A 27,554-nucleotide genomic window follows, 5' to 3' on the forward strand; every position below is an offset into this window, starting at 1 on the left:
CTTCAGCTCCCTAAGCGACAGCTTCTAATTCCGGCTGTTGGTGCCTCTGTGCTCCGCAGCAGAGTCTCAGCTTTTTTTCATCGTTGCTATTTCTTTTCTGCTCAGAACATGCTGAGCCCACTGGGAAGTCAGAGCAAAGGCTTTAGGGCATGAGACGTGGCACTGCTCCCCCCACCCCATCCCACCACAGGCCTGGCTGGGTTGGTAGTACCAGCTGGGGCAATGGAACGGCCACTCCTTCCAGAGAGTACCCAGCACAGCACACCCTGACGGGCCAGGGTGAGGCCCTGATTCAGCGCCTCTTCTTCCCTGGAACTCTCCATCCACCACAGAGAAAAAGGACACAAATGAGGCTGAGCTGGCTCAGGGAGGAGGGGCAGGGCTCTTTGGGACCAGTGCCCCTTCTGTGTTCCTGCTGCTTCTCTCCTCCACCTGGGGTTATCACTGCCTGGCTTGTTGGGCTGGCCTGCCACACAGATTCCTGGGATACCCCCTCCCCTAACTCTGGAAACAGAGAAAGAAGAGAAGAAAGCAATTTCTTTCATGCTGCAGAAAAGGGAAATGGAGTCATGAAGGGAAGAAAACCTTTCTTCTGCTACCTGAGTAAACAGGGAGAGCATTCCTGCGTCCTTACTAGGGTTGGCGAGTCTATTCCTACTCCAGGTGATACCCCAGGTGGGGCCCGCAGGTCTGGGGGTGGGATTGGGCTTTCTGCACTCTGAATAACTGTGCAGCTCTTTCCCTGACACTCTCTAGCTTGCTGTTGCTTGCAGCAGGCAGGGTTGGTGTTCTTGGCTTCTTTTTGCAGATGAGAGTATGCAGGCCTGGAGCCACACTGCTAGTAAATGCCTTCAAGCTGGGACTTAACTCTGCTGTCAAATACTGTGCCCTTTCTGTGACACCATGAGAGAAAAGTGGCAGATCCCAGAGTAGGGGGATTAAAAAATGCAAAAAGTAAGAAGGGGGGCTTCACGGTGTGCACAGGCATACATCACATGCTCTGCCTAGGAGAGAGGGAAGTGGGAGTCCCTGCTTCACGGCTGGCCCCGATGCCATGTGGGCATCCCTGAAGCCTGGGAGCTGGAGAGAGGTGAGAAGCTCAGGGTGCAGAGCCACGTGCCCACTTTGCCGCGCCCCCATCTGAGCCCAAGGGCTTTTCCCAGAGGCAAATCCTCTCCTTGCCCATACCTTTCCCCAGGCAGAGCCTGCTGCAAAGCTTCTGGTCACTACTTTGCCCAGGCTGAGGACACTTGTGTTCTTCCCTTAATTTCCTGTCTTTCATATAAAGGGACCCCTTAAAGCAGCCCTCAACACTGCCCCTTAAAGCAGCCCTCAACACTGTCCCCTAAAGGTGTTTTTCCTGCTTATATGCCCTTGCGTCTTAGCAGCCAGATCCCACACATCCTTGAAGACCATCTCAGAAGCCCTATTCTCAGAAGACCCTAGAGTCCGCCTTTCCCCACAACTCTGTTTTCTCCTCCAGGGACTGTCTCCGTTTTGTATTTAACATACGTATTCAACCCCCAGGCGATAAACTCGACTTTTTCTGTCCCGATCTTGTTTTCCCGCTTGAGAGGGGAGGTTTCTTCCATCCAGAACCGAATTTCCGCCTCTGTATTTCCCACGGCTGGGAACACACAATACCTGGCTCACAAAAAGTCTCAGTAAATTCTGTAGTCGATACCTGACTCACTCTTTCTTCACAAATATCCATTCCAACCCTACACACCCTCCCACCCTCTGCAGCTCTTAGGTGCTCTGACTCCCCTCCTCCGAGGCCTGCTCCCCCCGCCCCCCCAGGGCGGAGCAGCGGGCCGGAGGGAGAGGGGATGCGGTGGTTTTCTCACACTCTGTTGACTCGTGCTCTCTTCTTATCTCGGAAGGGCTCAGCTAGTGGTCAAGGTCAGAGCCCTGTGGTCTGGGGGTGGTTTTGTGCTCAAGAGGGAGACGGGGACCCTGGGGGACGTTTGCATGGCCCTCGCTCTTTCCGGGGTGGCGATGGGTCCTGAAACAGCGGGGAGGCAGCGCCGAGGAGTTGCTAACGCGGCTGCAGTACTCCCGGATCTTAAGGCGCCCGCTCCGGTCGCCGCGTCTCCGCACCGCCAGCTTCTCAGCCGCCGGGAGCTGGCAGGCGGGCGCGTTGTCTCGGTTGGAGACGTCCGAGATACGAGAGCGCACTCCCCCACCGCCACCCCCGCGCCGAATCAGCGTGTGCGGGAGGAACAATTGTGTGTGCGTGCGTGATTCGCTACACTTCCAGTGGCGGTTCCCAGCCAGACTGAGGGCCCCCAACCCCGCGCAGCGTAGGTACCTCCCTCCCCCGATATGGGGAGTGATTTACTCCCCGCCCGCCTTTCGCCACCACCCCCAGCTCGGTTATGGTCCAGTTCTGCCCTCATGGGGTCCCATTTCCTTCCACCCGCACCGATGGGGGCAGCCGTCGTCTTCTCCGACGGGCTCAGGGTCCCGCCAGTTTCTAAGGAGACCCGGGCACCGACTCCGGTGGGGGCGGAGGGTGGGGAGAGAAGACTGTGACTTTGGGATTGGCCCGGTCGGGTGTATGTGGCCCCCTGCGAGCAGCCCCCGCCCCGCCCCCGCTGCCGCAGCCCCAGGGAAGCGCGGAGGAGAAGCTGCTCCCCGACGTCGTGGCCCACCGAGAGGTGGGTGAAGGTCAGGGGCGGTCTCCGCCGCCCCGTCAGTTTCGGCCCTGACGGCTCAGCCCGCTTCCTGAGTAGCCATTGCCATGCAGACCCCCGAGACTGTAAAACCAGGTATCTATGCGGGCGGCGACTCCCGCGCCGCCAAGCCCCCCAAGTAAGGAGCAAGCGCCCTGGCGTGGCCCGGCCCCCGCGAGAGGGGAGGAGGCGGAGGAGCGGCGCCAGCAGATTGAGGAGCGGCGCGCCCCGCCAGGGCTAGAGGCAGGCGCGCACGGCGGGCGCCACCGTCTCAGCAGGGGAGCGGTGCTGCCCCGGGTGCGGGTGAGTGGCGCGGCTCCCAGCCACTACGGACTGAGGGGCGCCGGACACTGGGAAAGCAGCGGGAGAGTCAGGAGGAGCCCGAGCTTCGGCTCCCATCGTCTTGTGGCGGGCCAGGCGCGGAGCCCGGAGTAGCGAGCAACCTACACCTTCAGGCGGGAAGCCCAGGGAAGGAGCAGCGAGACGCCGGGCGTGCGGCCCAGGAGCGGCGGGGCAGCTGGAGGACAGAGTGGGAACCTCAGGACCCTCGGCCGCAGCCGCCCACGCGCGGAGGGAGCCATACCCGAGCGCCGGCGGGGGCCGGAGCCCGGCGGGGCTCAGGAACAGGGGCGCCCCCGTGCGGAGCTGCCGGGCCGCCTGGGCGCGGCGGCCGAGGCCATGCTCAAGCCCAAGGACCTGTGCCCCCGAGCGGGTACACGTACCTTCCTGGAGGCCATGCAGGCGGGCAAAGTGCACCTGGCCCGCTTTGTGCTGGATGCGCTGGACCGCAGCATCATCGACTGCCGCGCGGAGCAGGGCCGCACGCCGCTCATGGTGGCCGTGGGCTTGCCAGACCCCGCGCTGCGCGCGCGCTTTGTGCGACTACTGCTGGAGCAGGGTGCAGCAGTGAACCTGCGGGACGAGCGCGGCCGCACGGCGCTCAGCCTGGCGTGCGAACGCGGCCACCTGGACGCCGTGCAACTGCTGGTGCAGTTCAGCGGCGACCCCGAGGCGGCCGACTCGGCGGGCAATAGCCCGGTGATGTGGGCGGCAGCGTGCGGCCACGGGGCGGTGCTCGAGTTCCTGGTGCGCTCTTTCCGCCGCCTCGGCCTGCGCCTCGACCGCACCAACCGGGCGGGCCTCACGGCGCTGCAACTGGCCGCTGCCCGCGGCCACGGGACCTGTGTGCAGGCCCTCACCGGGCCCTGGGGCCGCGCAGCCGCTGCCGCCGCGGCCCGGGGCTCCAACTCCGACAGCCCCCCTGGCCGTCCGGCTCCCGCGCCCAGCCCGGAGCGCCGAAGACCCAGCCCCCGCCGCCTACCGCGGCCTCTCCTGGCGCGCTTTGCTCGAGCGGCCGGTGGCCATGGTCACGGCGGCGAGGCTGGCTCAGGGGGTAAGGGCTTCGGTCGGCACCGGGCGCAGGGCAGCGAGCGGCCGGAGCTGGGCCGGAGCATGAGCCTGGCGTTGGGTGCCGTGACCGAGGAGGAGGCGGCTCGACTGCGGGCGGGAGCCCTGATGGCCCAACCACACTCGCCCCAGTCTTCAGGGGCTGGGCGGTGGCGTTCGCAGGAGGTGCTGGAGGGAGCGCCCCCAACCTTAGTGCAAGTCCCCGTCGGCCTTAGCCCCCACCCCGAGGGCGCCCCCGGCTCTGGCCGCTTGGGTTTGCGCCGACGCTCCACAGCTCCAGACATCCCCAGCCTGGTCGGGGAGGCACCTGGGCCCGAGAGCGGCCCAGAATTAGAGCCCAACGCTCTGCCCCATTCGGTGCCTGGGCCTCAGCCTTGGCAGGCGGGCACGGAGGCCGTGGTGCTGCACACTCAGCGGTAAACAGCCTCGAGGCCGAGCCCTGCTCCCCCCCACCTTCCCCCCTCTGCTCCACTGGGATTTCTTTTTCCCAGGTCCCTCACTTTCCTGGCAGTTTCCCACCCCCAGATCCTAGAACCTGTCCCTACTGCCAAGGTGAGACCTCCCTCAGCCCTCTCTCCGAAAGGGACCCCTATCTTATTTCTTTTTTGTGCTTGTTGGTATTCCCTGCCCGAGTCTCTCACCTTTTCTAAAGGCCTGCCGTTCCTGTCATGGAAGCGAGGAGTAGAAGACTGGATCCGTAGGCTACAGCTTTCCAGCTGGACCCCCTTCCCTGGGCGCTAAGGCGCACTCCTGCGTCCTTCAGGCTCCTGCCGGGTTTCCTTCCCCTTGCCGCGTTTTCCCACACCCTAGTCAGCCAGGCAGGCAGAGTTGTCCTGTAGAACAAAGGCCTAGTCTCCCTAGCCCACCCCCACTCCCACTCCCCCACCCCCCAATCCCTGCCCCTCTACCCCAGTGATGCTGACAGTAATGCCCCACATGACCCAAGTATCCCTTCCCCTTGTGTTGGAGTGATGGAGAAGGGGAGCCTGGAGATGGGCCTCAGAGCTTTTCTGAACAGGAGGGAAGGAGTCTGGAGGTTAAATTTTTGGGGGGAGAAACTCCTGCCTCAAGACATTGAAAGCATAGTTTGGGGGTGGCAGGAATGCCAGTTGTACCTTGAACCAGCTTCTGGGTAATTCCAGCTCCTTCTGCCTCAGCCGAAGGCTGACCCAAGATTCAACTTCATCGACAATGTGGGGTCATTTCCCCCCCGCCCCGCTCACGCGCCCCCCTCGCCCCCCTTACCCAGCCCAGCTCTGGGCTCTTGAGCCTATTTCCTCTCACTCTCAGAGGCCTGAAATGGAAAGGACTTAGCACTTCCCCCGCCCCCACCGCCTCGCAGCTCCCGGTCTTGCACGTGGGTGCTCCCGCAGGGGGGAACGGTTGCGAAGGCTTTGATTAATTGTATTTCTTCCAATCCTCAAAGAACTCGTGTTTTGAGTCTTTGTATGTGAAGCAGAAAGCAGCGGGTCTGATCCGAGGCTTAAGAACCTGACAATGTCTCTTTAAATAGAAGCTCCGCGAGGGGGATAATTGACTGAAGTGTTTGCCACGTTAAACGGCGGCGGCGCGCGGGAGTCTGAAGCCCACACGAGCCGCAGGTCCGGGTTTAAATTATATCAAACTCCTTTGAGAGCTGGAAGAGGGCTGTTAAACGGTTCCTGCTTCTCTCTGGGCCGTTAATGGAGGGCAGGGTGGATGATGGATGCTAGAGCTCGAGACCAAGGACCCCTGCCTCTGCCCCAAAGCGTGGGACGCAGGCCCGGCTCAGCTTCAGTACTGGGCAGATTAGTGAGTCAGAGGCAGCAGCGGAGAGGTGGTTAAAGGCCCTTTCCTAGCCTGGCCCTTCGTCCCCATCCCTCCCCGCCCCCGCCCTCATCTTTGTGCCGGCCAAGCGAGAGGGGTCTGGAGGGTCTGGCGAATCGCGTGCCCTAGGATCCTGCGGAAGCGCCAGCACACGAACCTGTGTGCCCAGCCCGTGGGGTGGTAGCGCGTGGGGAGATTTTTGGGAACCCCGAAGGTTGAGCGTGCAGCCCCTCAGCTGCCGGCCGTGGGGTCTTTTCAAGACGTCGATCTATTCATCTTTGCAGAACGGAAGTTTTCTCACCAATAACTCTAGGGGAACTACCCAGAGCGAGAATGACCTGTGATGAGAAATTGGGCCTGGGGTGAGGGATGGGTGATCAGGGGCCGGCCTCGTGTAAGTGTCAGACACCTCCCCAGTGCTTCCACCGCTCCAGAGTCCGCGAGGCCGCGAGGGCCCAGACACTGGACGTGATCTCTGGTGCCCCCTGGTGGCAAAGTTGCGTTCTCGCTGCGCCCAGGCTTGGAGTTCAGCCCTGTGGTTTTATTTGGAGCCACCGCTGTGTACTTCTCCCTCCCTGTGCACTTACCCATGGAATCCTCTTCCTCTTGTGTATTAAATCCGGATACTTGAAGTCATTTCACAGCAGTGAAGTGAGGGACAATGAACAAAAAACTCGCATTTGGAGTAGCAGGAGCCCAGACCCTTTACTTAGGACACCAAGATCTTCCAGGTTAAGGCTCCATATAGAGAGCTCCTGCTGTCTTCTGAGAAACTGGAGCTTCCAACCCATCCCTCACGATTTCTGAACCTTGAGACCTGCTGATTATGCACTGTTTTCTTCTGATGCGATTTGCTTTCGTTTCTGGGGTGTTTTGCCCTTCCCCCATTTTTCTCTCCCCAAATATCTGCCTCTCCTCAGTCCCACTGTCTGGGTGGCGGCTGAACTGAAAAGTTCTGAAAAACGCCTGAAAAGCCAGAAGGAGAGGATCTGGGGTGGGACGGGTGGTAATTGGACACCCCAAGTGCAAACTCCTTTTTTCTGATCCTTGCTTGCTCACTTATCCAACTGTGTTTAATTTTTATGAAGTTTAATTTTAATGGTGTAAGAATACAAGTATTTTGGCTTCTTCAAAATACCACATTGAAGACGTGGGTCTGGGTTGCACATTGTGTTGAAGGTACTGTCATGTTTCAAGTGTTGCTGACACGGGGCTTTTTGGTTGAACGTCACCTTGGGCCCTCTTTATTGGATAAACAACCATGAGGGCTCCTCTCTGGAATTGCCAAGGGTTTGGTGGTTGAAAGTGATGTTTCTAAAAAACCACAACAGATCTTTCCTGTCTGAACTGAATTGTGTGTTTGACTGCCTTGCTGTTCTTGCAGATTTCTTACCAGGCCCAGCTCTGTGCAGAACTTAGATGTTTCACCACATTTCGCTATCCTGAACTTCCTCTTATTGTCAGCCCCAAGGCATTGAGGCTGGGGTCCCCTCGAGCTCAATCTGGTTTAGAAGAGACTTTTCTAAACATTTTGGTTTTCCAATTCTTGTTGCTTTCGTCACTGTGAAGTCACCTGTGCCACTGGAGCTGGTACTCTCGGGTCAAGCTCAGAACCGGTCTGTGTGTGAGGCTAAATGACATACGCACATGCTTTTGGAATGACACTGTGCAGTGGAAGGACTCTTAGAGCTCAAAAGAATAGTTAATAAATCCAGTGTTATTCAGTTGCAAGAACTGGCCTCTTTTTGCCTTGCCAACCACTCCTGACCGTGGGCTTCGGTTGGGAGGTGGAAGGTTCCGCCTTCCCTCAGCCTCCATCCCTGCCCAGCCCACTGTGGCTGCTTCCTGGAGGTAAGACTCAGGTGCTGCTTCTGGCTGAGCTGGTGGGACAGGGGCCCTTAGACCAGGGCAGCTGTCTAGGTGGGGAGCTGTGGGGGAGGAGGTCTGCAGGACTCCTTGCTCCTGGGTAGAAGGTTTCAGTGACCCTGACAGAGAGGGGGTAGAACGAGACCTCAGGAAGTAAGTGCTGGAATCAGTGTCAGAGCTAGAAGATTAAAGACCCAGGCTTCTTGGTTTCCAGTTGCACTCTTTCACAGCTCCTCACGGTCGCCCTCTGTTCTGAGAACCGAAACAGAGACTGCTTTCTCACTGGAAGCAGTTCCAGGCCACTTGCTATGGACAGTTTGAGGAGAGCAGCCTCTGACTTTCCGGGGAGGTGGCAGGGGGGAAGCAAACGGGGGAAGGGAGATGCTGCTGCAGAAAGTGGTCATCAGCCCTGGCAGCTGCCCCAGAGCCCCTGTGGAGCCAGCAAGCACAGCCCACGGCCCTGGCTTTCCGGGTTGGGTTCTTCTCCCCTGGGAAGGAGCCCTGTCTATTTCTCAGCTCTTTCAGTCCCAAGGGCCTTTCACTTCCTGTTTCTCTTCTTCTCTGCCCTCATTTCAGGCCCACATGCCACCAGGGAGTAGGATTTTCTGCGGATCAGAATGACCGTCGGGGGGCTCACAGCAGGGAGGAGGGAGGGCCACCCTGGACACCCACTACAGCGTGTCCAGTTTGAAGACAGCCTGGCTCCACTCCCAGGGACAACAGGAAGGCCAGAGGTTTTGAACACTCAGTTTAATTTAAAACAGGCACAAGTGCAAACAATTCACAAAAGGGACAATGCTTTTGTTTTTAAAACTCTGACCCTTAAAAAAAAGTCCTTGCAATTTTTTTTTTTTTTTTTTTTTTTTTTTTTTTGCCCCAAAGCAGGCCACCTAGGGATAGAGGAATCTAAAAATATTATCTAGATAGGGTCCAGACACCTGGAGTTCTTCCCTGGGATTCCCTGTCTCACAACAGCCCTGAAGGTGGGCAGGGGAGGAGGACAAGGAGACAGGTGTCTGAGGAGGCAGCTAGGGGCAGGTTCGCACAAATGGGGTGCCCGTTCCAGTGACATGATGGAATCGGGAGCTGGTTCACCTCCCCTAGACCAGGATTTTGAAAAGAACAGGTCCCCCAAGCACACAAAAGAAGAGCGGGTCCCCGAGGACCTGGTTGTTGAGATGAAGCTCACAGGTGAAACAAGTTTGTTCCCTCACCATTCTGGTCCCTGGCTCTCAGATTCCACAGTACAGGAGAAACTCGGAAACCGGCCAGGCCCCCAGGATGTGTTCGACTCAATACAGACCTCTTCACTGGTCAGGTAGAACCCCAGGACTTAAGAGGTGGGAAACCAGGCCAAGGAAGCAGGTCACCTTCAGAGCAGAGCTTAGTGGGAGAGAAGATGGAGAAGCCTAACCGAAGACAGCCGTGGGTGACCTTCCTCCACACCACACACACACACACGCGTGCGCGCACACGCATCCTGTAAAGTGAGACCACTTTACCACCAGCTGCCTTCTTCCTCTTTCACCCAGAAAATTCCCCTCCCCCTCATGGCTTCTGAGCAGGCTGTTCACAGTTGGGCGCGGGCTGTGCAGGGAGTGTGTTGTCAGCACAGGTGGGTCGGGAAGCAGGTGCAGGTGGGACTGTGCCTTCAGGAAGTCAGACACAAGGGAGGAAGATGGAGTCAGGCAATAAACACCTTCCCTGTGGTCCTCTCAGACCCCAGGATTTGGAATTGGAGCTGAGAACAGCAAACATCCTGATGAAGACAGGCAGTCTGCCTCTTGGGTGACCTGGGATGCTCGTGTACTACTACTTTAAAATAAAAAACCACAGCAGCCTTTTCTGCTGTGTTGGCCACAGTGGCCAGAAGCACTGGTCTCCATGTTTCATAGAAATATCCCTGTGCAAATAACAAAGGGTCATCCTACAGAAGGGGTCTCCATCATCCCAAAGGCAACTGGGGACTCTTGGGAGGGAAAGTGACTGAGGGGCAGGTCCGGCCTGGCCCAGTGGGCTGAGGGGCAGGAGGGCAGGGTCGGGGCTTCACATTCAATCTTTGGAGAGAATACTGAGAGAATGAGGCAGGCAGCCAGGCCCTGTTGGCAAGTTGGTGGCCCAGTGTCCCCTGCCCGCGGGCACAGGTGGCAGGTGCATTCTGGGGCTGGGCTCAGCAGGTGGAGGCCTGCTTGCGGTAGAGCTGGATCAGGGGCACCAGGCACTCGGGCAGCCCCGTCTGCAGCAGGAAGGGGTGGTCCAGGAGCTCCTGGGCCGTGGCTCTCTCCTGGGGGTCTCGCACCAGCATCCGTTCCAGGAAGTCTCGCAGCACTGGGGAGACCTGTGGAGGCCGGGCAGTGAGAGGAAGCCACAGTTTGCAGCCACTTTGGGGTGACCCAATCTGCCTGGCCCCACTGTCATTTGAAAGTCTTAAATTCTCTTGTTTCTTACTTCCTGGTTCCTCCCAGGCTCAGTACTTTCTGGACTATCAGGTAGGTAAAGAAAGTCAGCATCAGTCCGGGAAAGGTGGCCAGTTCACCTATAGGGGGTGCTGGTGAGCAATGGAATTAGGATACCAGGAGAGCTGGGGAGCTGGGCTCCAAATACAGCCCATGCACCACGCTGCTTCTCAGGGCTCTCAGTGTTCAGGCTCTGTGGAAAGGGGCACGGGATTGGTACCCAGTGATCCAGTCCTGGGTCTATCCCTAATCTCCAGCAAGTTGTACTTTTCTCTAGAGCTCAGTTTTCTCATCTGTAAAATGGGCTAATGATAAAATGTGCTTTCCCTGTCTGCTGCATAGGGCTTTAGTGAAGATAAAAAAAGAGGTCAGGAAGGAAGGAGTGTTTTGAAAAATAGAAAAGGACAAAGTGGGACATGAAAAAGGAAGATTCCTTTATTTCTTTAAGCCTTAGAGTCTAAGTCAAGGGCTTACCCTGGTTCATTTTGAGTCAATATTTTGGGATAAGGCTGAGTCTTGGGCTGTAACGGAAGGCTGCATCCTCTGGGGAATTAGCCAATTAGAAATATCTGCTAGTCTAGGGGGTCAGGAGTGCGGGTTCCAAGGACAAGCTGTCTCAGAAAGTGTTTCCTGTCTCTCCTCCCATCCAGCAGGGCTACAGAACTATCTTGCATTTAGAGACTGAGCTTCAACCCTCTGGGACATTTCTCACTCTGGCCACCAGATGGCAGTGCCATTCTGCAGCCCTGTGCTGAGCTGGCTGCCAGCAGGGGGTGCCTGCCCACAGGTAAGGGCTGTGGGTTTGGGTGGATTTGGCAGAAAAGCGTTACACACACACACACACACACACATTGGTTTTAAGGAAAAACTGGCTCAGATGTGCTTAGGCTGTACCTTGCTGGAGGGCAAGCCAATTCTCTGTGATGGACTGGGAACACTGTGCCTTGGTATGCCTCCCCTGACAGATGGGGTAGAGGTGTTACTGCCTCAGTTAACTTCTCTAGATTCTTCCTAGGACATCAGGGACTCCCGCCGGCCTTGCTTTCCCTTCTTTCAGGCTCCCGTCAGTGTCTGCAGGTGGAAACTTGCTGGAGTGACCATGGGAGTTTGTGACTAGGCTCCACACCAAGGTGCGGGATTTGTGTGGAGAAAGAGGAGCCTTTTCCGGGAGCCCGGGCCCTCTGGTTTCTGTGGGAGGGAGAGGCTGGGCTTGACAGCCCAGACTCTGATCCTTGAAGCCTCAGGAAAACGGGGCCTGCAGGTCACACCTTGTGTACCGACTGACCTTGTGAGTGTTCTTCAGCTGGGTGGGGGGCTGTCCCGGAGCCTCTTCATGGCTTGCACTGGGAGTCACTGAAGTAGGGTGGCTCTCCATCTACCATCTCAATCACCATGATGCCCAGAGACCAGATATCCACCTGCAGGAGGAGAATGTCCCTGACTCCACTGGCCAGAGTCTGGCCCCTTGGTAGCAACATGCCTGCAGCGGGAGGGAGCAGCTGGTCCCAGGTTTCCTTGGTGAGTCGGGCCTCCTTCCTGGTCACCTTCCCTGTGGTAGTTACTACCTGCGTGAGTGACCACTGACTGCAGGGCACAGCTGTCAGCCACTCTCTTAGAAAGGCCACCACACATGGGGAAGCCTGGCCATACCCCAACCTACCCTTGAGCTGGGAGGGAGAGCATTTTGGGGACCAGTTTGTGGCAGCAAAGGTCACAGGCCAGAGAAGACCCAACCAAGAGTGGGAAGGGGCAGTGGACATTGGGGTAGGGTATTGACTAAGTGGGAACCCGACAACCGGGGTTATTTTGGGTGGGGGGCTCTGGAGGAGACCACAAGTAGAAGAGCTATGTGTTCCCAAGCCTCTTCTGGGAGGACTGGGTGATGGAGGGAGCGGTTACCTCAGTCGCATACAGACACCTGGAGATCACTTCAGGAGCCATCCAGTAGGGGGTTCCCACCAGGGACTTCCTCTTAGGGACATCTTTGCTGATCTGTGCACAGAATCCAAAGTCCGAGAGTTTCACCTGGGGTTGGGGTGAGAGGGAGAAAGGGGAGTGAGTGGCGAACTAGGAGGAGGAGCCGTGAAGTGGGGTCGTGGGTGTGCCAGGTTGGGAAGGGCCCTACCCTGCCGTCGAGGGTCAGCAGGATGGAGTCGCTCTTGATGTCCCGGTGGATGACACCCTGGGCGTGCAGGTAAGCCAGGGCCTGCAGCACGGCCTCGCACACAGTGGCGATCTGCTCCTCATTCAGCCTGGACGGGGAAGGCAGGGCCACCAGCAGAAGAGCATGTTAGCTTTGGCGGGGCTGCAGGGCAGACGGGCTGGGCAGAGTAGGTGCCCCTGGTAGGGGGCCCCACAGCTCCTGGACAATGTATGTGGGAGCCCAGTCAGGCCAGAGCCCTGATGGAAACGGGCCTGGGCCTAGGCTGGAGACCTAGTGTCTTCCCCACTGCCCTGAGACCCCTGGGTCTGTTAACCCGAACAGATGGGGGTGGGCAGGGTGGCTCAGGACCACGTGACGGGCACCCCAATCATCCGGGCCTGAGGCTGCCTAATATCCCTGCCAGGGCAGTGGCGGGAGCAGCCAGCGCTGGGTCCCAGCCCTCCCAGCTGCCCACCTGACTTGGGAGATGATGTCCGTGAGGGCCCCGCCCTGCAGGAACTCCATAAGCACCCACAGCTCCTCGCCCACCAGGTAGCTCTTGTACATCTCCACCACGTTGAGGTGCTGGTAGTCCCGCATGATCACCACCTGGGGGCAGGAGGGGACGCCTGAGTGCCGGGCACCCTCCCCACTGCCCCTGCTTGCAGACGTCCAGCCTGCCTCCGCCATCACTGCCCGTCCCACATGCCCCGCCACACCCTCTCCTCCCACCTCGTTAAAGAGCAGCTCCCTGCGCTGCTGCTTCCTGAGGTCCATCATCTTGACGGCCACCTGGCGGCCCGAGTGCTTCTCCCGGGCCAGGCAGACGATGCCCGTGGAGCCCTCGCCGATCTTCACGTAGCTGTCCAGCAGTAGCCGGGGGTCACCCTGGTCCACCACCATCCTGAGTGCAGCCTTGAACTGCTCGTGTGTCACAACGCCCGTTTCCTCACCAGCCAGGGCACCCTTGGCCACTGTGGGGTCCTGGGGCAGGTACAGGTTGCTGGTGCTGATCTGGGCATGCCGGGTGCGGGGGGAGCCTGCCGGGGAAGACCGTCCTGGAGGAGGGCCGGCAGCTGGGGCTGTGCGGAGGGACTTCTGGGGGCTGCTGGTATCCGAGGTGGCCAGAGGGCTGAAGGTCCCCACGGGCTGGTCTGAGGGGAAGGACTGGGCCTTGGCCACCAGGCTTGGGGGGCGGTCTTTCTGCAGTGGTCTGGAAGAGGAGTTGGGCTGCAGGGAGAAAGGAAGAAACAGAAAGGGGTTTGGCTGTGGGAGCATTTGGAGTACCCTTCCCAGAGGCAGGGGGTGGCTGCCGTGACCTCTGGACACGGGCAGGGTTGGGCAGAGCCGGGCTGGGCATCAGACTAACGTGGGAGGTGCCACAAGCGAAGATTTTCAAATGGAGCTGAAGCCAAACCATAGTCCTGCTTGAGAAGTCAACCCCCAGTGTTCCCAGGTGAGCAGACAAAACAACAGCTCTTTATATCCACACCGACCTTCCTGCGAAGACAAAGCCGAGTCCCTGGGGTGCCCTGGGCTGGTATTTCTTCCTTGGGCGACTGACAGCCAGACCCCAGGGAGGCCACCAGGAGGCACTCTGGGTCAGAGGCGTTCACAACCGTGGCTACCCTACCCAAGGGCCCATGCGGGCAGAAGAGGCCCTGGGCACAGGGGCGGGGGCTGCAGCAAGGCAGCTGTGACCGACTCCCAGGACAGGGCAGGGAAGCCACGGCTGCCGTCGGATAGTCCTGCTTGTTCCTGACAATGGGGAGTCTGCGCGTCTGTGCAGTGAGATTGGGTCCCCAACAGAGGACCACAGAGCCATGTTACCATCTTGGGGGGTCCTCAGGTGTCTCCTGGGCTGGGGATCTGGTGCTAGAGAGATCTGGAATCAGGAGGGTAGGTCCGGCCAAACCCAAGCCTTGGGGCCAGGGGTGAGGGGGTTTCCTCAGGGCTCCCCAGAGCAGCTCCTCCACTAGCCACATGGAACTCCTGGCTGATGACCCCCAAGAAGGAAGAGAAGGCAGGGGGCCTCTCTTTCTGGTCTCTGGCAGGGAGGGAGGGAGGGAGGGAAGATGGAACTGAGCAGCAGGCTGGGCCCCCAGTGAGTCCTGCTCAGGCCCAGCCCTCCGAGCAGCCCCAGCAGGAAAGGGTCCCATCCCTGGGTTTCCCCAAGGAGCTGGCGAAGTGCAGCAGGACCCTTCCCAGGGATTATGTTTAAAAGGGCCACCTGGAGAGGGCCATATGCGACCTAACGGGCGACACCTGAGGAGCTGCAGAGAGGCCTTCCCGGAACATCTCAGAGCCCATCTCATAGGCGGTTGTCTAGGTGCCCAGAGGGTGCTGGTCCTCATCCTCAAAACTGAATCAGCTTCCAGGGAATCTACTCAAGCACTCAGCTTGGGCTGGGCTGCTTGAATCTGCGCCTTGCGCGTCACCAGGCTCAGCCAGAGTCCTTTCAACCTCTTCAGCACCCCTTCCCCCCTAGACTTCAGGGCCCTCACCCCAGTCCCTGGCCTTGCCTAGGATCGGGCATGTGCACGGTGCCTCTTCTGGCAGAGAGCCATGCTGTGGCAGGCTCTGCCACCCCCAGCCCCGCAGGCCCACTGAGTGTACTCCAGCCTCTGCCAGGCCGTGCCTGGCTCACGCTCAGCCCTCGAGGTGAAGGAGCCAGGAAAACCTCCCGGGACTGCCGTGACTACTCCATCCCCGCCCGGCAAGCACATCTGTGCAGTAAATGGATTGTCCCCGCCAGCAGGGGCACCCGACCGCACCCCCCTTTCCCTACTCTGTTGTGGTGGAGCAGTGGGAACTCCAGACTGGCGGGTCAGGACCTGGGCTCCAGTCCTGCTCTGCTCTGACTTGTCATGAATCTTAGGCCATTCCCCCTCTCTGAGCCCCAGTCTCCTCTATGAAGGCACAGTGATCTGGGGAGCTGGATAAAATGCAGATTCCCTGGCCTTGGAAATGGCTTCAGTAGGTCCCTAGAGCAGGGACTCTGCATTTTAACAAGGCCCCTGGCTTTTGATGTGAGAGGCACCTTGGACCACAATTTGAGCAGCTCTGTAATTCCATGGCCTTGGGGACCCTGTGGGAGGGCTGGGACTCGGGGTGGAGGGAGCATGGCCACCACCAAGGCTGTGAGGCCACAACCAGGAGCAGCAGGACCATGAGATGTCACCCGGTAGCAGCCTCCAAGGCTCTGTAAAAAGGCTGCCTGCTGGCCTGCGAGGCATGGACCTAACACAGAAAATGTGCTCTCTGAGCATCTGTGTGGGGCTGGGCAGAGACTGGGGATCCGAAAAGCTCCTAAAGCTGCTCTTGAGATTGCTCTCACGGCCCTTGACCTCTCTCCACTCTGGATTTCTAAGGAAGGCGGTAAAACAGTTTCCCTCTCCTTCTGGCCTCCCGGCCTCCTGCATGAGCTCTCTGCTCTGAGGATGATGGACACGGGGAGGGTGGGGACAAGTCATGCGGAGGGGCTGAGGAGGTGGGTTCGCTCCCCCTCTGCTGTCGAGGCCCCTGTGGAGACCCTGCCGCAGGTGCTGGCTGAGCTCAGGGGCCGAGGCTGCAGCAGGTGGATGGAAGCAGCAGACGGATCTGGGGGGGGCCAGCACTGACGTGGCCTGGGACATGGGACATAGGACACGGGGGTGGTCGGGCCAGGCTTGGTCTTCACCTCAGCAGGGTCTGGTCCCAAGTGCCCCTTTGTGGGCCTTGCTGCCTGTCTCCACAAGGAGGGAGATTTTACTTAACGTAACCACGAGAAAGGACCAGATGAAACGTGTTAAACCACTCCAAGAAAGGGAAAGGGGGACAAAAGGTGGAATTAATTGTTAGGGGCTCTGGATTAATTCTGGAGTTACTTGTGTGACTGAGGCCTCTTCTTGGGCAGGAAGCCACTGGAAAGAAGAGTTGTACATGGAGTTACAATGATGCCTCATGTTCCCTTCCCAGGCTAAGAAGACAGGGCCAGGCTCTCCAGCTGTGGGCTCGGGAGGCTGTTCTGTTAGTGCCGCCCAGGCAGAGGCCATTTCATAATATTTAAGAAATACTAAAGCCATTTTATTGAGGGCTTACCACCTTGACAAGGGCCTTAAATGCATTATCTCATTTAATTCTCATAGCCCTGTGGATTGTTTTATTAGCCCATGGGTAATATTATTATCTACATTGGTAGATGAGGAAACAGGCTCAGAGAGGCTAAGTAACTTGCCTAGAGTCACTAAGCAGTAAGGGACAAGGCCAGACTTCACCCCTGGTCAGCTTAACCCCTGATCCCTATGCAGTGGTCCTACTGGGGATCCTTGGCATGTAACCGAGTACATGGTACACAGTAGGTGCTTAACCAAGGTTTGCTGATTGTTGAGGTCTTTCTGACGTGGCCTTTCTGCCGCTAAGTGGGACCACTTCTAAATCTCCCAAGCTCCTAACTGTCTTACCTCTTTGGCCTCTCTGTCCCCACTTGAGGTCTCCTTTTGCTCTTTAGCCAAAGCGAGTGACTGCAGGCCAAGCTGCCTGGGGCTGAGTACAAGAGCTCTAGGGTCACAGACCCTCATGCAGCCACACCTGGCATGCTGTGGCCATTGGTGGCCTGCCCTCCCAGGGCACTAGTGCATGGACTGCTGCTTTAGGAGTTGCTGTGAGTGTCCAGAGCCAGCCTCTGGGATGTGCTGAGTGCGGAGGGCTGGCTGCTGGCTTGGTCTGGGTTCCCAGGGCCCAGGCCTTGGGGGAGGAGGAGGAAACTGAATGCTTCCCAACCATAGGGTAATTTGCTGAGAGCAGTGGTTCTCAACTGGGGGTGATTTTTTTTTCCCTCAAGGAACATTTGGCAATGTCTGGAGGGATCTGGGGTTGTCCCATCTGAGGGGTGCTACTAGCATCTAGTGCGTAGAGGCCAGAGATGCTTCTAAATATCCTTCAACACCCAGAAGAGCCCCTGCAACAAAGGATTATCTGATCCAAACGTCAATAGTACAGGGTTGAGAAGCCCTGGCCCAGAGCGGTTGTGGGGCAGTCTCGGCCCCGCCTTTCAGAGGCCTGGCTTGAGAACATCCATCTAGAAAGGTGTGCCCAGGGGGCCGAGAAGGAAACTACTCCCCTGGATTTGGAACTGTGGTGTTTCTGAGCCCCGGGTGAGCACCACCTGCCTCCTCAGGTGCAGGGGAGACCTCGTACAGCCCGCAGCAGTGGCCCACAGCAGGTGCTTTGTGGGTGTGCAGGGATGGGGGGTTGGCCTGCCCCCTGCTGTGGGGTGCTGGCAGGAGCCCAGGACCGTGCATACCAGTTTCGACACCCCCTTTCTCCAAATCCCTGAAACCACCCCCCACCCCAGCAGGACTCTCGAAGTGCACTTCCTGGCAGGGTGCACTGTCCTGCTCCCACCTTAGTTTTCTGGGGAATGTCTCCCCAGGGGCACAGCCTTCCAGAGACCCCTCGGCTCACAGGCGCTCATGTTTTCTCACGGGCATATCAAGCCACGTCTCATCTGTTCCTCCCTAAAGCCCCCGCCCCACAGGGGATCCCAGCCTACCATCCTTTGTCCCAGTGGGGACTAGAGGGCACAAAGCCCAGAACCTTCCCTGGGTGCCTTGGGCTGGCAGTGACTTAGATGGGGTTGAGGGTCCAGGCCACCCCTCAACCCCCCACCGCTCCTCCACGATTGGGCTGGACACACTGGCGCCATCCCGGGAGGGGGGACTCCATTACTCATGCCGCTGTCGGTGGCGGTTTCTTAGGTGTGACTTACAACCCTTGTGCAGCCTAAGCTCATTTCTGCCCGACCCTCAGGGAGGAGCTAAAAGATGCCTTCATGGAAAAGCCTTCCCTCCCGCCTTCGGCTGACTCATTCGCGACACCAGGGGGTTGTCCCACGCTCTCTGAGTCAGTCTTCTCATCTGCCAAATGGGAAAGGATGTTACTGTCACCACGGACAGGATGTCATAGGGCATGTAAGAAGCAAAAATGTTCTCCTCGGCCTGCCAAAAAATGTCACCATTAGGGCTCCCTTCACTGTTTCCTTTTTTACAAGAAAAATATGTGCATTTGAGGCTGTCACACATGCCAAAAGTCAGCTCTCCTGTTGCTCCCAGACCCAGGCAAATTCAATCCTCTAGCTTTTCATATGGCACACAGTATGAGAATAAATAATTACAGGAATGTCAAACAAAGCAAGAACTACTAGAAAAAGGGAAGGAAGGAAGGGAGGAAGGAAGGGAGGAAGGGAGGAAGGGAGGAAGGGAGGGAAGAATCCTCACTAGAGAAGGGGTAACATAGCCTATGGGAGAAGCAGCACAGAGAGGCTGTGCATGACCTCAGGAGAGCACTGGGACAAGCTGGGGGTCCAGGCAGAAAAAAGATCAGAAAAGGAAGCCAGAGAGACCCTGCCCCTCCCCCCACCCCGGGGCTGGAGCACCTACTTCTGCTGGGGCCTGGGTGGGGTTGCTGGGCACTGGGGGCAAGGGGAGGGTCTGGGCTTGTGGTTAAAGGTGCTGCTTTTTCAGGGGTGCCTGCCTCCCTGTGTGGTCTGCCCAGACACACCCCAGAGGGCAGGAATGTCAGCTGAGGCGTACCATAGGCCCCCAGAGGCCCCCAGAAAACGACCTGACTTGCAACATCTGACTCACACGTGCTAAGCCTTTGGAGCACGAGGGCTCAGCTGGTTCAGGGTAGCTGATGATCTGTTTACCTCACGCTTTCCCCAGCCCGACCCTGTAAGTGGGGAAGGCCGGGCAGGGCCTGTGTTCCCAGTGGATGCTGCCGGGCCAGGCTCCCTGCCCTGTCAAGAGTGGTCCCAGAGGGGGCCGCAGCCTGACCTACCTTGCTCTGTGGTGGAGGGCCTGGCTTGCTGCTGCTTGGAGGGGCGGCGGCAGGAGCAGACAGGAACATGCTTCGGAACAGCCTGCGCTTCAGGCTGCTCTCCGGGGCCTTAGGGCTGGGGCTGCCCTCCCCACCCGGCCTGCCTGCAGCCGAGCCCACCAGGCAGGACTGTGGCCGGGCCTCCTCAGAGCCATGCCCGGCAGTCTTGGGCCCCCGCCTGCCCGCGGCCGTGGCGGCCGAGGTGCCGGTTGGGGAGCTCTGCAGGCAGCGCTGCGGGGCACCCTGGAACTCGGTGGGGCCCAGGGACTGTGCCTTGGTGGCCAGCCCACTGGGCAGGACCCGCGGGCTCTGTGGCTCAGGCCGTGGCACGTGCCTGCGCCCTGCTGGTGCGGCCCCGTTGCAGCTGAGGTAGAGGCCACGGGGGTCCCTGCGCTCAGACTGGGGTCTCTGCAAGTACATGTCCGGGTCGGCGGCCCACCGCTCATCCCCTAGCAGCCCCAGGGACTGTGCCCGCCGCCGGCTGGTGGGGCTGCGGCCACGCAGGGTGTTGGAACTGATGACTGACAACTTCTGGATATCGCTGAGCAGCCCCGAGATGTAGCCGTCCGTAGGTGCCGCGCTGCCACGCACCACTGTCTGCAGGGGAGGGGGAAGAGCGTGGTGAGCCTCCTGTCATGGCGGGGAGGGGGCGCTGGGCGGGGACCAGGTCGGAGAGCCTCCCCGGGGGGCCTCAGGGAGGAGCACCCATGGACCTCGCTTGCTGTGTCATCCATCTATTCTTAATTTTTCAGCCCCTTCCCAGGGCCCACAGCGGGCCAGGCCTGTGCTGGCGGACGGATACAGGGAGAAGCCTCATTTTCACGGGCCCACAGTCTAGCAGGGCAGACAGGTGAGTAGCCATGGTGTTGAATCCAGCGTGCCTGAAGGTGCGGGCAGCTGAGCCTGGGGAGCTGGGGAGACTGCAGGCCCTGCCTGGGGCCAGCTGCCGTTCTCCAGCTCTATCTGTGTGTGGCCTTCCAGGTGACACGCACCAGTCCAGGCCTCTCCTCCCCACGTACTGGCTTTGTGGCCTCCAAACCCTGACAGGGCCCTGACCCCAACCCCTATCAGGCTCTTGCATCAACCCCTCCTGACCCACACAACTTAATCCCCCGGGTCTGTGAGAGCCCGCAGCCCCACAGGGGCTGCAGGTCCAAATTTTGCATGGGACATACTTAAAGATTATTTGTTATCTGAAACTCACATTGTATTGGGCATCCTGTATTTTTATTTGCTAAATCTGGCAACCCTACCACCCTGTGGAGAGGGACTCCCCAGGATCCTCCTCCCTGGGTCACCAGGGAGAGAACGAGAGGCTGATTAGCAGGGAATGAAGACATCCTGGCTAATGATAGCTGGTAATCAGGTGGTTCTTCAGGTGCCTGCGTGGTCTTGCCAGCAGCCCTCTGTGAAGGGGGATGGTCTGAATCCTCCCCCTCCGCCATCCCTGATGCCCGCCTCACCTTCATGGGCTGGAGCTGCACCCGGGTGATGCGTGAAGGGTCCACCACGGGCTTGGGTCGCCGCAGTGTGTCCAGGATGTTCTGCCATTGTGGGGGGAGGCCCACGAACTTGCCTTCTTTGGGGTCGAAGGAGGTGTGGACGCGGTGCTGGAAATTCTGTGGGGCCGAGATCTCAGGGCGTTTCTTTTTCTTCTTGCGGAACATGGTGCCTGTGTGGGGAAGGTCAGACAGAGTTCCAGAGGGGGCGTCACAGGAGCCTGGCTCGGGGAAGGACAGGTGGCCGCAGCGGGTGCTGGGGCCCCAGGCTCCCTCCCCCGCTTCAACCCCCTGCACCGGCCCACCTCTCAGGCCTACTCCCTCAGGGAAATGGCTAGCTCCCCGCAGAGCGGTCCCAGAAGCAGCAAAAGCCCCATAAATAAGCCAACACAGACTACAAAGGAGGAAAAGAGGTGTCTGTCTTCTCATCTGTGCCAAGTCCCCTGCTGAGGAGGCAGACCCTGGGGGTGTGTTTTTATAAGATCCAAAGCCCATGACAAATAACATTCCACCGTCGAAGAATTAAAAGGGGGGTGGGGAAGAGGGAGGAAAGCTGGCAAACTCATTTTACGAAGTATGATCTTGATTCTTAAACCAGATAAGAATAGTACAAGGAAGCCCCCTGGTGGTGCAGTGATTAAGAATCTGCCTGCCAATGCAGGGGACACGGGTTCGATCCCTGGCCCGGGAAGATCCCACATGCTGCGGAGCAACTAAGCCTGTGCGCCACAATTACTGAGCCTGTGCTCTAGAGCCCGCGAGCAACAACTACTGAAGCCTGCACACCTAGAGCCCGTGCTCCGCAATAAGAGAAGCCGCTGCAATGAGAAGCCCGCGCACTGCAACAGAGTAGCCCCTGCTCACCACAACTAGAGAAAGCCCACGTGCAGCAACGAAGACCCAACGCAGCCAAAAATAAATAAATTAAATAAATTAAAAAAAATAGTGAAAGGAAAATTTGAACCGATTTCACTTCTGAACATAAATGAAAATCCTAAACAAAATTAGCAAATTGAATCCAATTGTTCGTTAAAGGGTTTTTTTTTTGTTTGTTTGTTTGTTTATTTTATATCACAGTCAGCTCGGGTTTGTCCCAGGATGGTTCAAAAACAAAAACTGTTAATGTGACATACAACTTCATAAAAAGTCAAGCTGCTGATTCAGAGACATGTTGCCCCATCAGGGACCAAACTAAAAGGGCCCTCATGGTCCCCAGGTGCTCGGCCCTAATGCTGGAAAGGCCCTGAGCTAAGGGCACTGCTGGGGTGGGTGAGGGCAGCTATCTTAGGGGAAAAGCTCTCCAGGAAGAGAGAGCCCACCTCCCTCTGGGTCCCCTTCTCTCTGGTCTCAGAACTCTGATTGTACAAAACATCACCTGCAGTCAAACCTCCATCCCTCGCCTTGCTGGTCTGGGTTTGCCTTAGGCCCTATTAAGCTCTAACAACAGCTCTGTGTGACACCAGCATTCAGATCTGAGAGAGGGAGACTGGAGACCCAGGAGGCAAAGTGACTCTTCCAAAGTGCTGCTCTGGCCTCACCTTCAGGGAGCCCTGGGCTGGGACCACATGGAAGACAGGGTTGGGGGTACCCACTAGAATGCTATTGTATTTGAAGTGGCTCAGAATAGCTCAGTGCATTTGTGTGGGGCAATGGGTGCTAAGGACACTCAGTGGGCTCTTGTGTCAGCTGGAAAAGTCACTTCTAGGTTTGTTTCAACAAGACATGTTTGTTTCTTGAATTGAATGCTTGGATCATTCATCTATCTACAGAACTGGATAGATCTGTGCCATGGCACTCTCTTTTTGTTCCTGCTCCGGAGAGAGAATTTTCCTGGTCACTTTCACAGGTTCTGGAGCAGGTCACAGATCTGGGAGGCAGCTGGTGCCACTCGGGAAGGCAGGGGGCTCAAACAGCCAAATCTCTCCACTAGGCATTCACCAAGCATGAATCAATCTGAATCCATGTCATACCTCTTGGAATGGCAGCCACTTTTTGGGACCTTGAGGTTCAGGAAATCTACCAAACATACCCACCAGGCAAAGCCACGTGTGCAGGAGCCCCAAGGACCAAGGACTTTGGAATGAAATATAACTGTTTGAGTTACAGGTGAGTTGCAGGGAGTCTTCCACTAATTTGGGGAGACTTTGAGCGAGCTATCTAAATGATTTGAGCCTCAGCGTTCTTAATCTATAGAATGGGGTTAATAAAAAATAACGCACAGAGTTTAGGGAGTGTTAAGTGAGCGAATTCCCAGGAAAAAGGGGCTGTTTCTCTTGCTATGTTACCTCTCCGTGCATCCTGTCTCTCACCTCAGGTCCCTGCAGACATCAGAACGTGAGCAGATCCAAGTCTGGGAGTGATGCCCAACTCCTTTCCTCTCGGAGTCACCTGGCAGGGGTCATGCCTGATTTCTCGTTCTGGGGCCCTCGTCACCTCTCCATGACATAGACTCTTCATGGCTTGGTAAAGCTTGACCTCCTCCCTGTAGTCTTTGGCTACAGAAGAGTCTCAGTTCTGCAATTCTGTCCTGACAGACCCTCTATCTCTGGATTAGCTCAGCTGATGGTTTCACTCTCCTCCCCACTCTGTAAACCCTTCTGGAGGTGTAGGGACACAGCCTAGAGTTGCAAAAGAGGTGGCTAATACTTCCCTCTCCCCCCACCAGAACATCCCTGGCCCCAACTCCCCGGCCGCACCCAAAGGCCCAGCGTTTGCTGCAGGAATGCACGGGGAAAGCATCTTGGTTTTTTTTTTTCGGTTTTTTGTTTTTGGCTGCACCGCAGCACTCGGGATCTTAGTTCCCCGACCAGGGATCGGTGGAACCCTCGCCCCCTGCAGTGGAAGCATGGAATCTTAACCATTGGACTGCCGGGGAAGTTCCTGGAAAGCATCTTTAGCAAATGGTCTACATGACTCTGGGATGCCCCTCCTGAGTCCACCCTAATAGCAATTCCAGAATAAGTTCTTCCCACAGGCAGCAGGAGGGGCCTGAGGAGAAAGGACAGTGCAGAGTCCTAGGATCCAGGGGTTACAGGGGAGGTGGGGAGCTGACAGAAGCAATGAACTGAGCTCAGGCTTTGGGGGAGGAGGAGTAGAGATTTAGAAATCAGAGCCAGCCACTTAGCTAGCGGGAAATCCACGCCTAAAGGGAGGCTGCCAGGACTTGCCCAAAACCATGGTGAGGCCAACACTGCCTGGGACAATATGATTGTGTACATAGAAAAATCTACATACAAACTTTTGGGATTAAATGTGAATTTTAGACGTCCCCAAGTCAAGGTCAATATAAAAAAAAATTGTATTTTTGCATACCAGCAACAAACAAATAGAAAATGAAATTTAAAAAAAGATCCTGTGATACAATGGGAAATAGACGATTGGTCTTTGTACACCCCACAGCCTGCCCCCCATTCCTGGCACAGAGCTCTTAAAACTCTTGGAATCCCCAGAGTGACAAGAATGTTGGAACTTTCAGCCTCCCCATTCCCACCTCTGGGGAGGGAAGAGGGGCTGGAGATTGAGTTAATTATCAATAACCAATGATTTAATCAATTGTGCCTACTTAATGAAACCTCCATAAAAACCCCTCAGAGACAGGATTCAGGGCTGGTGAACGCCTCAAGGTCCCGAGAGGGTGAGGCGTCTGGGGAAGGCATGGAAGCTCTGCACCCTTCCCCCATACCCTGCCCTATGCGATATGCATCTCCTCCATTTGGCTGTTCCTAAGTTGCATCTTAATGAACTGGTCAAAGTAAAGTGCCTTCCTGACTTCCACCAGCCATCCTAGCAAATTATCAAATGTGAGGAGGGGGTCGTGGGGACCTCAGTTATTAGCCAGCTGGTCAGAGGTACGGGGACCTGGGCCTTGGAACCCGAGTGCAAAGTGGGGGGCAGCGTGTGGGGCTGAGCCTGAGGAGTCTGTGCTAATCCAGGTAGTTAGTGTCAGAATCAGATGGAATTGTTGAACACCCAGTTGGTGTCAGAGAGTTGGAGAGATGATCTCAGGAGGAGAAAAACCCTCTCCTTTGCTGTCCAAAGTGTTATTAGGAAAAAACCCCTCAGACACCCTTTCCCACTTTACATTAAAAATATCAGACACCTAGGAATAAATCTAATCAAAGATGCGCAAGGTCTCCACATTGAAAAATATCAAACATTAAAGATAATAAAGAATGTTCATAGATTGGAAGCCTCAATATTATAAAGATACCCATTATTCCCAAATTAACCTACAGAGTTATTGCAATCTCAGTCAAAATCCCAGCATACTTCTTTTGGTAGAAATTGACAAACTGATTCTAAAATGTACAGAGAAACATAAAGAAATCAGGAATAGTCAAAACAATCTTGAAGAACAAAGTTGGAGGGTTACACTACTAGATATCAAGATTTATTACAAAGCAACCACAATTAATACAGTGTGAAATTGGCACAAAGACTGATGAGTAGGCCAGTGGAACAGAAGAGAGAATCCAGAAATAGACCCACTCACATAAGGTCACTTAATTTATGACAAAGGTGACACTGCAATATGGTAGGGAACAGATGATCTTTTCCATAAATGTACCTGAAGCAATTAGATATCCATATGAAAAAAAAAGGAGTCTGGAAAAATGAATTCATATCATATCCCCAAACTAATTGGATCTAAATGTGAAAGGTAAAAATAATAAAGCTGGTGGGAGTGATGGTGGGGGGCAGGAGAGAGGGTAACCCCTAGTCTGGCCATCCCCTGCCCCAGGTCTGGTGTGAGTGCCTATGGGGAGCCCGAATTTGATGGGCTCTCCTGGAGCCCCTGACCTGCTGGGGCCCAAACCTATCCACACCCATGGGTGCCGAGGACAAATTAAACTATCAAGGTTTTCTTTGTCCAAAGCAGGCCTAGGTTAGGAGTAGGAAATTCTTTCTAAAGATTTCACCTAGACTAATTTGTAAATGCAGTATGAATATAATGAATATTTGAAGGAAATACAGCAAAATATTCATTGTTGTTGTGTTTGACTGGTGGGGTTCCAGGTGACTTCCTCCTACCCCATCTTTCTACTCTTCTGAATTTTCCTTAAAGATGATGGGCTGCCTTTCTAAAGAAAACAAAATACTTTTAAATAAAGAAAAGAGTGATCCACGAGCACTGAGTTTCCTAAGAGATACTCACCCACTTAAGTATCCGATGTTGCCAGGTCACTGGGTGTCAATCACCTGAGACCCAAGCATCCCCTGCATCTCTCCAGCTCCATGTCCTGGACACACACACGAATGCCCAGACAGGGGCCCTCACTTGCCATTCCTAGGTCTCCATCTTCCACCCAGTTTCCCGCCTTCTGACAAGCCCAAGGACCTCGGGGCTGAGGGAGAGGGGGTGCTGAGTCAGCCGTGAGGTTAAATCACATCAGGCCATGCCCGCCTTTAAAATTGCCATCCGAGAAGCACCACCTCTTTGCATCCACACTCCACTCACCTAGTGGAAGAGCTTTCCCTAAAGAAGGTACTCTGGAGGAGGAAGGAGGATGCTGTTCCCTCAGCGAGCCAGTCCTGCCTTTCCTTCTGCCTAGCCTGACAGAAATGATGTGGGCCTCGGCCACTGAAGTAGAAATGGGTAGAGGCAGGGCGCCAGCTCTGGCTCAGGGTGGCCTCCGCTGCCCGAGCCCCTCCCATCTGGTCTGACACCTCACCCCAACGCAGTGGGCGGAGGTGCTGAGGAGTCTTTCTCAGGCTGGGATGCACCTTTGAACACTCCTCTTCTGAGAATGGCTAGGACATCACCTTCCAGCCAGCAGGCTGGCCCATGACTGGACCAGAGGAGGATGCCCATCACTGGGGAGGGGAGGGGAGGGGAGGGGAGAGCCCTGCCCCAACCAGCTTTAGAAGGAAGCTCCCCTGGCACAGCTCCTGCTGAGGCTGCTTCCTCCAGCCAGAGCCTGGCAGATGGGGAGCAGGTCAGTTCCTGGCAGAGCCTTCTGGAGGAAATGCTGCCACACCCAGTAAAACTGAGGGTGGAGCTGGTGGGAGAGTTCAGGGAGCCACAGGCCTGGGGTCACTGAGGGGTGAGACTATCATGTCAGAGGAGCAGGAGACTCCAGAGAGAAAGGGAAGTAACTTTTCTTGAGCACCTACTACGTGCTAGGCCCTTTCTAAGCACCAACTAATTTAATCCTCACAACGAGCCTGGGAGGTAGGAGCTATTATTATTATCCACAAATCCAGATGAGGCTCAGGGAGGTTGAATAACTTGCCCAGGGTCACAGCACCAGGAAATGACCGAGTTGGTGTTTAAACCCAGAATCTGGCTCCAAAGCCCTGCTCCGTCCACCATGCCCACTCAGAGAGACTCGGGCTGTTGTTAATCTCCTTCCCAGGGGTCTCTGTGAACAGGAAGGGGGCTGGGCAGTCCGTGTAGAAGCGGATGGGCCAGGGCCAGCTCCCTCAACCAAGATTACTAGGTCCTTTCCTGGGCTGATCTGTGAGTCAGAGGCCAAGGGAGACTGGCGCTGTCTTGACTTGCAGGCTGACCCTTACTTTGTTTGGAACCAGGGCTTGTTTGTCTGTTTTTTTTGCCCTGCAGTGGTGGTGGTGGGGTGTTCTAAAGAGCTTGCCTTGGCAGCTGTGATGTCAGGGCCTGGCATACACGGAAAGAGCCGCAGAAACAGCAGGAGAGTATTTTCTCCAGCACAGGTCCACGTTCCCTCCGTAGGGTCTCAGCCTCAAGCCAGGCAACCAGCAGGCCTGGCTTGAGGAGTGGTGGGCAGAGCTTTGTGGCTGATGTTAGTGTTCCACGGTGCCATGGGGTCTGGGTGGTGAGGGCCCCCAGACCAGGCTCTGTGGCTCAGCTGGTCCAGGGTCTACA

At 56.6% G+C, this 27,554-nt stretch overlaps 2 protein-coding genes across 2 annotated transcripts in view; one reads left to right on the plus strand and one right to left on the minus strand.

Annotated features, from left to right (window-relative positions):
• Positions 1-3,353: 3,353 nt before the first annotated feature.
• Positions 3,354-4,724, plus strand: ANKRD63 (ankyrin repeat domain 63). The gene has a single exon (XM_036844889.1). The coding sequence runs from the start codon at positions 3,354-3,356 to the stop codon at positions 4,500-4,502; it is 1,149 nt and encodes a 382-aa protein (XP_036700784.1). The 3' UTR covers positions 4,503-4,724.
• A 3,872-nt stretch (positions 4,725-8,596) lies between these two features.
• PAK6 (p21 (RAC1) activated kinase 6) overlaps positions 8,597-27,554 on the minus strand; it is a 33,893-nt gene continuing 14,935 nt past the window's right edge. The window contains 10 exon segments of the mRNA XM_036844514.1: positions 8,597-10,092; positions 11,496-11,515; positions 11,518-11,559; positions 11,562-11,628; positions 12,110-12,235; positions 12,336-12,462; positions 12,829-12,962; positions 13,086-13,583; positions 19,173-19,808; positions 20,675-20,883. Of these exon segments, the coding sequence (XP_036700409.1) occupies positions 9,925-10,092; positions 11,496-11,515; positions 11,518-11,559; positions 11,562-11,628; positions 12,110-12,235; positions 12,336-12,462; positions 12,829-12,962; positions 13,086-13,583; positions 19,173-19,808; positions 20,675-20,878 (2,022 nt within the window). The 5' untranslated portion in view covers positions 20,879-20,883 and the 3' untranslated portion in view covers positions 8,597-9,924.

This window comes from Balaenoptera musculus, chromosome 2, assembly GCF_009873245.2.
Source record: "Balaenoptera musculus isolate JJ_BM4_2016_0621 chromosome 2, mBalMus1.pri.v3, whole genome shotgun sequence".
In the NCBI taxonomy this organism is placed as follows: Eukaryota; Metazoa; Chordata; class Mammalia; order Artiodactyla; family Balaenopteridae; genus Balaenoptera; species Balaenoptera musculus.

Coding starts and splice junctions, on each gene's coding strand:
- ANKRD63 (XM_036844889.1), top strand. CDS start 3,354: ATGCTCAAGCCCAAGGACCTGTGCCCCCGAGCGGGTACACGTACCTTC.